This window comes from Odontesthes bonariensis, chromosome 23 (genome assembly GCF_027942865.1).
Source record: "Odontesthes bonariensis isolate fOdoBon6 chromosome 23, fOdoBon6.hap1, whole genome shotgun sequence".
NCBI lineage: Eukaryota > Metazoa > Chordata > Actinopteri > Atheriniformes > Atherinopsidae > Odontesthes > Odontesthes bonariensis.
The window spans coordinates 16,929,839-16,943,779 of NC_134528.1; the positions used below are offsets into that span (position 1 = coordinate 16,929,839).

The following is a 13,941-nucleotide window of genomic DNA, read 5'->3' on the forward strand; positions in this document are numbered from 1 at the left end:
ACAACAGTAAATATATGTTCAAATGCATTTATCAATAGGAGTTAGGACATTCACAAGGGAAATATTACTAATCATACACAATCATATGACAACACAGGACTTTATTTTAAACTTTTATTGGTTTTAGATGTTTAGTTTCATACTGAATACATATTAAAAAGAAAGTTGATAAGAAACAAAGCATAACTTGCCACAGTCCAATGTTTTTAATATGCACAAACACACATCCTTTCTTTATACAGTAGAACACAGATTAAAAAAAAAAAAAAAAAAGACAAAAGCTATACATGAGACACAGAAAGGAATTCTTTGTAATCAATTTGTTGACAATATTTACACAGGTACAGACTCAGATTAGTAACGACATGGCCACAAATGTCACATGCAGTGTAATGCCGTCATTTCTTAAAGATTCACCTCCGTCTGTTAGGGACAACAACATTTCCGCTGGTCGCAATGGGGATTAAGAGCTTTCTCTGCTCCATTCGAAGATATTTTTCAATTAGCACCTCCACTGGCACCTTGTCATTCACGTATCCCTGCCTGTAAAATGCAGACACACACCAATTAAATTTTAGGCAAGCAGGTAAATCAAAATTCATAGAAACCTGTCATTTACGTCGGACTACACAAAGTTGTTTTTTTTTTTTATCTTTTCTGCTTTAGCATTTCTCTCTAAAGACCACAGAACATTGTGTGCTGCTTCGTGACTGACGGCAATAAGGGAATTCTTATGTGATTGCAGCTCATGTAGTTTTATAACTTTACATTGGGCGATAGGTTTCATTAAAGCTAATTGATGTTTTAAACCAACGAAAGGTCAAATGACTTAGTGTAATGCCAAAGGACTCCCTACAGAGAATTATCAGACTTTGCTTTTTACATTTAGCTTTGTATTGCTTTTCAGCTCAGAGGTGAGTTAGGTTTAAGCATCTCTAAAAACCCAATGTACCACCAGCAAAGTACCAACGTGTCAATGTTGCTAATAATGCTTCTTCAGCTTGCAGTTAATATGATTCTTGATGCAGATTGGCCGAGCTCAAGCACTTCAACCTACACAAAATGGCAAGATGGAGATGAAAGTCAAGTATGAAGAGAGAGCTGTGTGAGTGAAAAAGAGCCATGTGAAGATAATATTTGGAATATTTGAGCATTTTGTGTCAATTCAGCGATCCAATCTTTACAATGTTTTCCACAAACGCATATGACAGAATTTTTGGGGAGGTGCTCATTAAACAACAAAAACATCTGTTTCTCAATCGTGCACACAGAGTAAACGCACCTTTTCAACAGAAGCTTAGCGTCTTCAACCTCGATGGTTTTTCTCTTTGCATGGGAGGCATACGTCTCCAAGTCCTCAACCAGCCGGTCAAAGAATTTATCCATTCTATTACGATGAGAAGATGCATTGATTATCCCGGCAGTGACAGTATTATATACAGTATCAGATTTTAGAGCAAACAGATGTTGCAGCTGATCAAATGTGAAACAGGTTCTAAAATTAAACCAAATAGATTGGAAAGACATTGCTTTTCAGTTTGGAGTCAAGTTCCTCGTTTATTTGTTCAAATGCAGTTTAAAGAGTTACTCACATCTCATTTAGAACAGGGTAAACATCAGCAGAGACCTTTGTTTTGGCAAAGTGCCTGAAGACACTCATAAGGTAGGCCTTAGGAAGGATTGTTTTCTTCCTAGCTGGCCCCGTCTTTCTCCGTCTCACCTGCTTGGGTTTGGCCGCAGGTTGCGCTTCTGTTGTACCACTGGAAGAACTACAGACATTAAGAGACAGTCTGTAAAAATACTTCACTGGAGATAAGACAAACACAAATTTACTTTTTTTCAAAACTCTGTATGACACCCGACACTAGAAATCAGTGGCGTCGTCGTTTAAATAAACAGACTTTGTTGTATTCGACTGGTTTCTTTCTACAAGAAGGAAACAGATTTCAGTGTAGCAAGAAACGTAGCTTGCCTGGCTTGAATGTTTTCAAAAGCAGAGGGCAACGCAGCAGGATCGGGATGAAAAAAGTTCCTTTTCTCTTTGACAAATGCTGGCGTCTTGCAGGGGAACTCTGAAATAGCCAGAATGAATAATAAAAATCAAGTTTCATGCTTATTATGATTTTATTTAAGAGCAAAAAAATGCACACAGTGCTTAAAGAGACTGACCTTCGCCTTCTTCATCACCGTCATCATCATCCTCATATTCTTCTTCATCTGCATCCTGAGCAGGAGCTCCTTCGGGTGAAGCATCGCCCCGTTGCCCGCTGACTTCAACATCATGCCTCACCTCAAGAAGATGAAACGAGTTCTCCCTTTCAGCCTCTGGGTCGTTCTCTGAGCAGGAGGCATCTTTCTGTTCAGCCCAGTCAGGCATCCCAGCGCGAGGCTGACTGCTCTCCTGGCCTCTCATTTCCAGGCTGGAGTTTAAATCAAGAGTAATGTTCGCTGTGGACTTTGCATCCGACCAAGCTACAAACAACACGAATAAAATGTATTATCAAATGGACAGCTTGTGAAATCCTAAATCTCAATACCATCACGAATATGCAAATCAAGGAGTAAATTCCGGATGTTTTCATTTTTCTCCATATAAACCTCTTTTGTTTCTTAGTGTCCCAGTAGTTAATAAGTAGTCCTTCCCAGGTCACAATGTAAACTATTTACAGTTTCTTCCTCTCAGATTTGAGGATCTGATGTCTGTTTCTACTCATATCACTAAAAGGGGTCCGAATTTTGGTTTGTTGGTTTGCTAAAACAAGCTTTATGTATAACTGAAGTAAACCTGACTGAGCCGTTGCTATCATTCAGTTTAAGTGTGTTATGTTAAAAGTAGAGGTTTAGAATAGTTTATTAGAATTATTTCTCCAAAGAATTTTTTAAAAAGTAGTCTTTTCTGCAAAGACTTTAAATAATTACAGAAATCTTAATCCATCTTAAATAAAGTTTTTTTTTTAAACTGACTAAATAATAAAGAATAATAATATACGTGGCAGGCCTGTAATGGGCGACATAAATATTTGAGTGTACCTGTCGCTGTGGCCTCGGTCAAACCCTCCCCTGCCTCTGTGACAGGAAGAATGAATGCACCTGCAGAGCGATGAACTCTTCGACTGATGTGCTCTGAGTCACGTTCCAGAGGTTCCGATGCCTCTTCCTCCTCCGTTTTCCCAGTCTCACTTTCAGTCTGACACTCTGCTGCAGCCTCATCTTCCTCAGACTGGGACCCTGCTTCAACGTCATCTTCAGACTGGGAATTTGCTGCAACTTCTTCCTCGTCCTCTTCTTCTTCGGCTTGAGAGCTCAGAGCAACCTCCTCTTCCTCAGACTGACATATCTCGACAGGTTTAGCACCCTCCTCGGCAGCACTTTTCTCCTCTTCTTCAGTTTGAGAGTCTGGTGAGACATCCTCTTCCTCAGATTGAGAACCTGCCTCATCGCCTTCAGACTGGAAATAAGGAGCACTCTCTTGACTCTGAGATTCAGCAGAACCTTCCTCCTCTTCCTCAGTTTGAGAATCTAGTGCTACCTCCTCTTGTCCAAACACACAACATGTCTCAACATCCTCTTCAGGGTTGGAACTGGCTGCACCTTCCTCTTCAGTCTGAGCCTCTTCTTCAGACATGACTCCAACATCTGTGTCACCAGTCTGAGAATCGGCTGCATCCTCCTCTTCCTCAGATTTTGACATGACTCTAGGATCTTCTTGTTGATCGTGAACGTCTTCACTCTGAAGTCCAGCTTCAACTGCATCTTCCCTCAACTGAGCCTCTGAAACGCATTCATCTTTCTGAAATTCAGCCACAGCCTCTTCTTCACTTGGAAACAACTGCACTGACTTGTCTGTTCCCAGCTTGTGCTGCTCCACTTCTTCCTCCAGCTCCATCTCTTGCATCTCTCTCTGAAGCTGAGATGCCATGACAGTGGGTTTGTCCTGAGTTGCAACAATGGAAAAGTTGGAGGTCATGGCATCGGGCTGATCGAAGAGAGTAGTGCTCGAGTTCACAATATCAGTCGTAATGTCAGGCTCACTGAGTTTGCTTAGACCCAACGTGAAACCCTCAGAGTGCGTAGTCTCACAGAGATCTCGCTCCACCAGCCCAGAGCTGCTCACACCTGGGTGACAGGGAGGAAAACATAAGAACATAACAAATAGTAATTAGCAGTGACACCAACTGCACCATTCGCTCCTCCAATGCAAAAAAACAAACTAACAGCTATGTCTGCCTATTCACAATGTACATTTAAATACATGTAATAGGTAAGAATTCACCAGAATTCACCAATTGGAGGTTAAAAAAAAAAGTCAAAAGAGACCTTCACTACATTTGTCATTCATTATTTTCATTACATTTCAGTTGGCTAATAGAAAAAAAGAATTGACAAAAATAAATAAATAAACAAAGAAAGATCACCTCCCATCTGCCGTTTAATCACAGCGGCACCAAACTCTTCTTCTGTGATTTTTCGACGATTAGAAACTCTCCTCTGCAGGCCTCTTTTCTCAGTCCGAACATCAACAAAGGGTGTTTTTAGACTCAAGGAGGTGGAACTGAAAATCAGATTGGACATATAATATGTTTTAAGTATGCATTCATCCATTTGTCACTGACCTGTGAATCAGATCACCGCTTCAGTACCTGATCAATTCTTTTTCATGAAAACAATTAAATAAAACGTGACATTACAGATTTTTTCAGAAAGTTCACCTTGACAAAGAAAATGATGATAGGTCACTGGTCGAATTTTCAATGTCCTCTTCAGCATCTGTAAGAATACGCAAGGCTCCATAAAACACACAGAACGTTCCTATGCTACTGTAACTGTAGGACTTTACATTAACATAGATTTGAAAGGGTTTAATGCAATTAGTTTGATCAATTTGAGCAAATCAGTTGCGACTTAAACCTCACCGTCTCCATGTTTCAGTCGTTTTTCAAAAGCTGTTACATTGAGGCTCCGGCGTGGTCTCTTTCTGCTCAACCCTCTTGCTGTGCTTGCAGCGTTTCCAATAGTTATATCTGGCAAATCCAGTCCAGACAACTCAATACTGAAAGTAAAGAAAATATATACTCATCTTACACCACATAAGTTAACCTGATGTCTACAAACAGCTAATAAAGAAGCAGATTTGAAGAAAAAGTGTATGCCTCTCAACAAATTTTACTGCAATCACTTAAGATACTGTTGCTTGGACTTCCTAAATATCAGGACCAACCTGTGACCAAAAAAAAAAAAAAAAAAAAAAAAACGAAACTCACCTCGAACGTGTCCTGGTAACAGTATTGTCGGCTGATGGCAGTTCTGGCTCGTCAGACAGCCCTTTCCCATGAACCACGGGAGATTTCACGGGCTCTGAGAGACAGGACTAAAGTTATGGCTACAAGAACAAGCTGAAACAACAAACAAATGCGCAAATAAATGCATATACCTGTCTGCAGGATGTTCATGAGTAAGTGCCTGGGAGTGTCTCCATCATTAAAAAGCATTGATGCTGTAGCAGGCGTGTTTGTTCTTCTGAGGACAACTGAGGCAGTCCTCCGTTTAGTGGCAGGAAGTGATTTTCTGGTAATGCTCTGGGAAGGAGAAAAATAGGTCAATTTTAGTAAGGTTCAAAAACAAGACAACGCTCAACATATACCCTGCTCTTCTTGTTCACCTCACGAATCTTATGTTTCAGGCTGCGCCGTAGGATGTTCTGTGGGGTTTGAGCATCCCCATCTTTCTTGCTCTGTCTGTTACTGCGCCGGACTCCGCTGGTACTCGGTCCCTGAGTGTTGCTAAAGTCAAGACAGCTTATAATTAGATTCATACCAGGCACAAAGTCATTAAGACTCATGCGTAACGCTCCGGCAATCAACATTTTTCATGGCTTTACATTGACCTACCCTCAGTGTCAGTTGCGGTTCAGACATCAGCAAATGGCTAAATATTTACTAAACCAGATGGTTCTCGGTATTGTCATTTTTGCTCGAAATATCAATAATTGCTCGTGGCAAGTCAATTTTTTTAGAATTAAAAAAAAAAAGAAAAAAAAGTACCTGCGAGTGACGGGAGTCCTGGGTGGTTCTGTGGAGAGAATATGTTTTAGCAGGACCCGAGCAGACAGGTCCTCCGTGGGATCCATTCAGACACCGAGCGAAGGCAAACCAGCTGGACAGCTGAAATAAGCTAACAAACGTTTGCAAGCAAACACTTAACGTACGTTAACTGTCAGACTGTGTGGATAGCCAAATGTATCCAATAACCCAGTGATCAACAAACAAGCATTAACCAAAAAGAGTGAGCTTAATTATAGCGTTAATTTAAAATAAAAAACCCTGTACTAAGCGCCGACTGTTGACTAATTCAACGTTTTCGTTCGTTTCACTGTCCCGCGTTATTTTTGAGTGAAGCATCGCGAGAAGACGGATTCTTCTTCGTCTGTTTTCTTTTTGCACCCTGTCAAGGAGCTACCAACGGTGCCGCCGCCACCAACTCAAGTGATCAGCCTTATTTAAGTACAAGTCGGGGTAGATGCTGACGTTGTAGATCCCTGAAAATACTTCATACCTGGATGATTAACAAGAAACACATCTAAAAGATGAGCTTTTAGATGTCTTATCTTTGATGATATTTGGACTATTTCTTGAAATATAACACTCACTACTTTGAACCACTTGCATTGTTGATAATACTGTAACTGCTCGTATCAGCTAAATTAATAGATTCTCATGTTATCTTCTCATTCTTTATGATTTGAAGGGATGTCAGACAACAGCACTTGTACAAAAAAAATTCAGATGGACATTTGGAGTAATTTGACAAATCCTATTATTCTATCGATTAATACAAAAAATAAGAGCTACATTTAAATATTTATATGCAATGATGAGGTTAAAGGTTATAATGAAGAATCCTTTTTTATTATTATCAGGGGCCACTTTGTTTTAACCGCTGTAGATTTGGTGTTTTATCTATGTCTGTTATGTTTCAATATGCTGTGAGTTTGTATTGCTCCTATTTGAGCCAGAGTTATCCAATAAGAGAGATTTTATTTTAACTAAGTGGGACACCTTAATAAAATTATGGTCATTTAAGATAAACACCAGAAACTTGTGCTAAAGAAAAAAAATGGACCAGACCCCATTTGAATAATTCCCTATAGTAATCCCTATATAGATCAGTGAGCAGTGCTGAGCAACATGTCATTGGAGTCATCAGGTGGGAACCTCCTTTCATCAATGTTTCGTCTAGTTGGGCCCACGACACCTCCAGGAGGCTAGATAATAACCACTGGCGTCCCAGAGTCACTCCCCTAATGCCAGCCATCACTGCTCCTCACAACACAACAACCATCTTTTCTTTACATAACCACAAGCTACCCCAGTCTCTCACCAACTGCACACCAGTCAAAGCGGGTTGGGGATACAAACCCTGGTTCGGGTAGTTGGTAGAAATAGAAGAGGTAATGGGTAATGGGAAGAGTAGGAATGGGATTCAAACCCTGGTTCGGTTAGGGGGTAATGAAAGTATAGAGGGTGCCAGAGGTGGAGGCATGACAAGACACACTAGCAGATTCAGCAGACAAACTCACCTAAACAGTCCTACAATCACTAACGATGCCAGCAAAAACAAAGCCAACTCACCTAATATGGCCACCTGGTTTCAAAAGGCTCACATGGGCCACACCCTCCACTTAATTATCCTGAATTTCTTATTTGCTTCTTCCAAGAGTCTGTTTACCCTAATGCTCCTCCTGCTGGGCCCCCAGCTACTATTGCTTCTTCTAATCCAAATCCACTGACTGGACTTTACTGCCTCATCTGACACTTCCTTCACTATTTTCCTCACACTCTGTCGACTTACACCCAGCTCCCTCAATAATGAGACAACAGACTTTGGAACAAATCCTCTACATCCTACTTCCACTGGACATATTCTATCTTTCCATCCTCGTTGCTCCGCTTCTGCCCCCAACTCCACATACCTAAGCTTTTTCCTTTCATATGCTTCTGCTACTAATTCCTCCCGAGGAACAATCAGCTCTATGAAATAGACTCTCATTCTACTCCTAGACCACAAGACTATATCAGGCCTTAGATTTGTAGAGGCTATTTCCAGGGGAACAACAAGCTTATTTCCTAAATCTACCTGAATCTCCCAATCACAAGCATCCTCCAAGCTGCCTTTCCTCCTTATTGTCTTTTTAACTTCCTCCCCCTCTTGAACAAACTGAATTGCCACTCTCTTCACCTTGGACCCTCCTAAGTTTACCTGCCTTCGTTTATCTTCAATACCTGCAGCTAAGCCTCTTAATACTTGGTCATGTCGCCATGTATACCGGCCTTGTGACAGACTAACCTTACAACCTGACAAAATATGCCTTAGAGTTGCAGTACCTGAACATAACAAACATAACGGGTCTCCATTTACCCAGAGTTTCAGGTTTTGGGGAGTTGGCAATACATCATTTGTTGCCCCTATCAAAAATGTAATACTCTTTTCCTCCATACTCCACAGATCTTTCCAACTAATCTTTTTCTTCTCTACACCTTCCCAATTCAACCACCGTCCCTGCTTAGCGTGAGCCACTGCCTTTGTACCCCATAACATTTCCTCCTGTCTACAAACCTGCTCAAAAACAAGCTTTCTCTTCTCCTTGGGACCTGCTCTACTCCACACTGGTTTGCCTGGGCCAAGCCCCAAGCCTCCCCGGCCTATTTGCACATTACCCACAATCTCTGCATGTCTAAACAATGCTTCTGCCCCCTGAGCTGCCATTCTTGGATTCCACTTCCTCCCCTTGGTTGGGTTTGGAACCACCTTACTAACTACCACATCTTTACTCCCAGCTAACAGGAGCTCTGTCCTAACTTTAGTACATTTAAACTCCTCTACTAGACTAGATACTGGGAGCTGGAGTATGCATTTCCCATACAGTGCCACAGTACTTAAGCATCTAGGAACACCTAGCCACTTCCTAATGTAAAACTAACTAATCTTTCCATTTTTTTTGCAACAGATAATGGAATCTCATACATAGACAGTGGCCACATCAAACTAGGAAACAATCCAAACTGCAGACACCACAGCTTCAACTTTCCTGGAAGCCCTGATTTATCTATTCTATCCAGTCCCTCAGCAACATCTTTCCAAAATTGCACTGCCTGCTCTCTATCATTCATGTCTGCCAGGTACCACCTGCCTAAACTCTTTACTGCCTTTTCCCTAATTATTGGAATGTTTTCTTCATCCATTACAAACTTTCCATCACTTATTTTCCCTCTACCTTTTGAGATACTTCTAGACTTAGTAGGTTTGATTTTCATACCAGCCCACTTAGGATTTTTATTAAGTCTCTCAAGTATCCTCTTTATACATGGCACTGTTGTAGTCACCAACATCATATCATCCATGTAGGCCCTAATTGGTGTAAGGCGCATGCCATCCTGATGTCTCTCTCCACCTACAACCCACTTGGAAGCTCTAATAATGATCTCCATTGCCATTGTAAATGCTAATGGAGAAATCGTACACCCTGCCCTAATGCCTATTTCTAGCCTCTGCCAGCCTGTTGTGAAACCTACCGTACTTAGGCACAGTCTAATATCCTGAAAATATGCTTTTACTAAGTTAACAACTACTACAGGCACTCTAAAATACTCAAACTCAATACTTTCCAAATAAGGCTGTGTGGCACTGAACCAAAGGCATTTGCTAGATCCAGAAATATAACATGCAAGTCTTTTTTCTCACTCTTGGCTGTCTGAATCTGAAGCCAAATCATGCTAGTGTACTCTAAACACCCTGCAAAACCTGGTATTCCTGCCTACTGCACAGTAGTATCTATTAAGCTACTCTTTTCTAAATAACTAGCTAATCTCTGTGCAACTAAACTAAAGAAAATCTTCCCTTCTACATTTAGGAGAGAGGTCATCCAGAACTAACTCAGGTCCGAGGACTCTTTCTCCTTTGGAATAAGAACGCCTCCTGACCTGCCCTACGCCACGCACTAGGAATAACCTGTTTCTCCCAAAGTATTCTGAATTGCCTCCACAAAAACTTTAGGATATCAGGTGCACTTTTATAAACCCAGTAGACTCCATTTGGCCCTGGGGCCGATGAAGCCTTTGAACGCCTGATAACCTCCTCAACCTCTTTCCACCACGGTGGTCTAACATCCATCTTATGAGCCATCTCTCCTAATGGTGGCATGTCCGGTGGAAGGCCTACTACTCTACGCTGTTCAAGATCTGAATATGTATTTCTTAAATATTCTTCCACCTCTGACTTTGTTGCCTTAAGCTGCCCTCCCTTTTCCTGGTTAAACAATATTTAACAAACTTGAACGGGTCCCTGTAAAACGCAGTCCTTACATATTCTTTCTTCTTTCTCTTTTTCCTAAGATATTCAGCCCTTCTGAGTATTGCTGGCCTGCTTCTCAATTTTTCCTGCAAAACATTAATTCCCTCCCTCTCTTCTTCTGTAGCTCTTTTCCACTGCTTTCTTAAATTTCTTCTTTCCCTAACCAATTTCTCCATCTCTCTTTGCCGTCGGTCGGGTCGCGGGGGGGCTGGAGCCAATCCCAGCAGTCATCGGGCGAGAGGCAGGGTACTCTTTGCCATCTAGACTTAACTAAATGTATTCTTTCAACTCTATTTCTATCTTGCACCCCAAATCTTTCTACACCATAGGAGTAAATTATATCTCTCATCTTCTCTAGCCTATCGCTTGCATTTCCTCCTAACCTATCTAATAGTATCGACAAATCTTTATTGACTGCCTCCCATTCTTTGTTGCTATTTGCCCTAGGACACTTAACTCTAGCTTTCTGCTCCATATTTCTCTCTATAACTGGCCCACTCACCTCAGTATGAGCTGCATCCATTCTTAAAACCTCCTCCTCCACCTCCGTAGCTGTGTTATTAATATCCTTCTGACTGTGGTTTTCTACCTGCCGGTGGACTTCATCCGACTTACTCGATTGACTTCTTAAATAACAAAAAAATAAACTGTGACACCCCTGCACTTTGGCATAAGAGCACTGAAATACACTTCTGTGAAACAAATAGCTTGTCAACTGTATCTTAGACGTCAGAGACAGTCGACCAAAGGGTGCTCATGCTGATGCTAATGTAAGAGTCAAAACAGCGACACAAATGCACTAAAGATTAGATAAGTACATGACGCTGTGCTTTTAAGTTACTGCTGGTCAAATCAAAGATGGTCGTGGATCAGTGGTTAGAGTCGGTCGTCCAATAACTGGAAGGTTGCTGGTTGGATTCCTACTCTCACCACTCAAAAAGATTGGGGAAACTGACAGCTGGAGTGGTGTCAGTCAACCTTCTAGTCATGGCTGAGGTGCCCTTGAGCAAGGCATTGCTCCCCAGGCGCTGTGAATGGCTGCCCACCACTCCAGTGTATGGCATCTGTCTCTATGAGTATGTGACACTGCCTGAGTGTGTCAACAGGGGCCAACCTGTATGGGTTAAAGGTGGAGGACAAATTTTGTATGTATGCATGACAATAAATCTGATCTTAATCATTTCACTGTTTACACTGTAATAAAACCTCAAGAGCAACTTAAATTTACAATAGCCCAAAACACTAGAATATACTTATTAACAACTTTGTTAGTGCAGCTCCATGAACATACTAACATGCATTTGGGATTATTGAACTTGATAACAGATGTCAGATGGTCTTTCAACCCAACCTGTGCGAAAAGTAATGATGAAAATGAGCCACGTGATTGTAATGGTTTTAATAATTTACACCACATTAAAGAAAAATAAAATACATTCAACAATCAGCAAAACAGGTGGTAGCCTGTTTTACTACAAGTCATCTGTGAATGAACGATCCCCCTTCCTCTTTCACACTGGTAATAAACGGTCAGATTCAGATCCTTCATTTAGTTTCATTGCCTCTCTGTATTTGGCAAAAAGAGCCAAGGCTCCTCACACAGATGAGACAGACACACTTAGAAATCTGGCCCCTCCTTCTTCAGTTTGGAGTAGTCCATGTTCACTGCGAAGAGCTGGAAGTGCACAGAAACAAAGAGACAAGTACACACAATCAGTATGATAGGCATTATGGACTTTGACGTAAGATAGCAGATTGAGGCTTGCGGTTTAACCTAACACGTAAAGGAATCAGAGAAGCAATAAACTAGCATGTTACTATGCAAAGTGTGCAGAGGGCTCTTACTTTGTACCGTTGGGTGGGCTCTAGCTTGTTCCAGGGCTCGGGGTTATTTTTACGGTCCCATCTGAAGACAGAGAAAGAGGAAAACTCTCAGTAAAACAAGAAATAGCTGAAGACATTCTGGTTCTTTGCCCAACACTAAATACTGTAAAACCACCCGACTTTTAAAAACCACTGACAGACAAAAAGTCAGTCGAGGGCCAAAGAAAAATAACAGCTACTGTCTCAGGTGATACTTACGAGACGTCGGGGTTTTTCAGAGCCAATCTTCCCAAGTACAACATGCTCATTGCTGCCCCACCACCAATGAAAATGAAGAGGGGGATCAGCTAGTGGGCAACGGACAGAAGTTGTATTAATACACAAGGACAACAAAGTGTGGAGATTTCTTGTGCTGTGTATCACCTCCCCTTGTATTATCCATATAATCTCATGTTAAAATGACCGAGCTGTTAACTAAAAAGCAGAGATCACTTGAAAATCATGAAAAAAAATTCTAAAGGCTGACTGTGAGATAAGCAAGACATTCTCAGGAGGAACAGTAACAGCCTAAAACAGGTCTCCGTGCTGAAATGTATAGCCTAATGTCTTGTTATTACACCGAGTTATAGTGACATAATGAACACTACCTCATTTTCAGTGACTGAACAGCAGGGGACATAAGCACATCACTGGTCTGTTAATATGGACGCTGCCATAAAGCAAACAGTTTCACCCCGTCGTCCTTGGAAAAATAGACTTCAGTCAGGCCAGTATGGAGACCAAACAACCCTGTACGTGCTCCCGCGACCTATACACATGGCTGCGACCATCCTCTTCCGTATGTGTTTTTCTTGGTACACCATTATAGCAAGTCTTATTACAATTTCTGGTCACTGGATGTAGGCTATCACACACCACTCGAGCAGGTGACTCAAATTTTTACGCACCCAAAAATAATCCTGCCATAAAGCGGGCGGCAGAGCAAACACACAAGTTTTTTCAAATTGGCGGATAATAGAATAGCTGAATATACACAATGTGGATTTAGGTGTGTTCAAAAGCTTTTTATAATCCGTTTCATCCGAAATCTGGCACAACATGTGTTGAGGAATTTAAAATGTCTTGCTGTTACATCTACACATTTTATTCATGAGGCCTGTGCGGCCAAACAGACCAAACGTTTACATTCACCCGTCCTAAAAAAAAAAAATTTAAAAAGCGCGGTTGAATAAAACCTTTTTTTTTTTAAGATTTGGCAGATTATCGCACATCGGACAATTGGGGAGCTTTTGAGACTCGGACGCGCGCATTCTGCCTAACGGCACGAGTCCACAGCGCTCCTCAAAGGCACGCTTCAATGTCACTGGGCTGTTTGTCAAATAACACCGAAAATCACGTTAATGCGGTGGGTGACACTTACAGCTGGGTGGCTCTTGAGCTGCTTGGAGACGACTCCCAGTATGGACGACATGGCGGACGTTCCTCCGACAAGAGTCCGTTAAAGCGAATTTCTGTGGACAGCACGCGCGCCGCTGCAGCTGGGTGGATTTCTCTTCGGTTTCTCGCAGGCCTGACGCGCGCGGAGCTGTACACCACCTCCTTCACTGTAAACCAATCCCACAATGCAACGACAACAGCTGTGTATCTGAACCCCAACGCGGTTAGTCTATTTAATGTATTCAGCTCTTAAAGTCTCCCGTCTCCATTTCTTATTTCCAACACACACGTACACAAGAAATGAGCCGGACATTAGAAAAAAAACATGAGGAC

The 13,941-nt window shown here is 41.7% G+C and overlaps 2 protein-coding genes across 2 annotated transcripts; both read right to left on the reverse strand.

Annotated features, from left to right (window-relative positions):
- Window positions 1–194: 194 nt before the first annotated feature.
- cenpt (centromere protein T) lies at window positions 195–11,657 on the reverse strand. The gene is made up of 13 exons (XM_075457376.1): window positions 6,042–11,657; window positions 5,660–5,780; window positions 5,432–5,576; window positions 5,262–5,355; window positions 4,914–5,050; window positions 4,710–4,767; window positions 4,416–4,552; window positions 3,031–4,116; window positions 2,170–2,472; window positions 1,973–2,072; window positions 1,593–1,769; window positions 1,283–1,387; window positions 195–543 (listed from the first exon to the last, which is right to left on the reverse strand). The coding sequence occupies exons 1-13, from the start codon at window positions 6,125–6,127 to the stop codon at window positions 414–416; spliced, it is 2,679 nt and encodes an 892-aa protein (XP_075313491.1). The 5' UTR covers window positions 6,128–11,657; the 3' UTR covers window positions 195–413.
- Window positions 11,658–11,731: 74 nt separating this feature from the next.
- Window positions 11,732–13,887, reverse strand: ndufa4b (NDUFA4 mitochondrial complex associated b). The gene is made up of 4 exons (XM_075457377.1): window positions 13,592–13,887; window positions 12,430–12,518; window positions 12,193–12,253; window positions 11,732–12,022 (listed from the first exon to the last, which is right to left on the reverse strand). Exons 1-4 carry the CDS (start codon window positions 13,640–13,642, stop codon window positions 11,966–11,968), a joined length of 258 nt encoding a protein of 85 aa, XP_075313492.1. The 5' UTR covers window positions 13,643–13,887; the 3' UTR covers window positions 11,732–11,965.
- Between the last annotated feature and the right edge of the window lie 54 nt (window positions 13,888–13,941).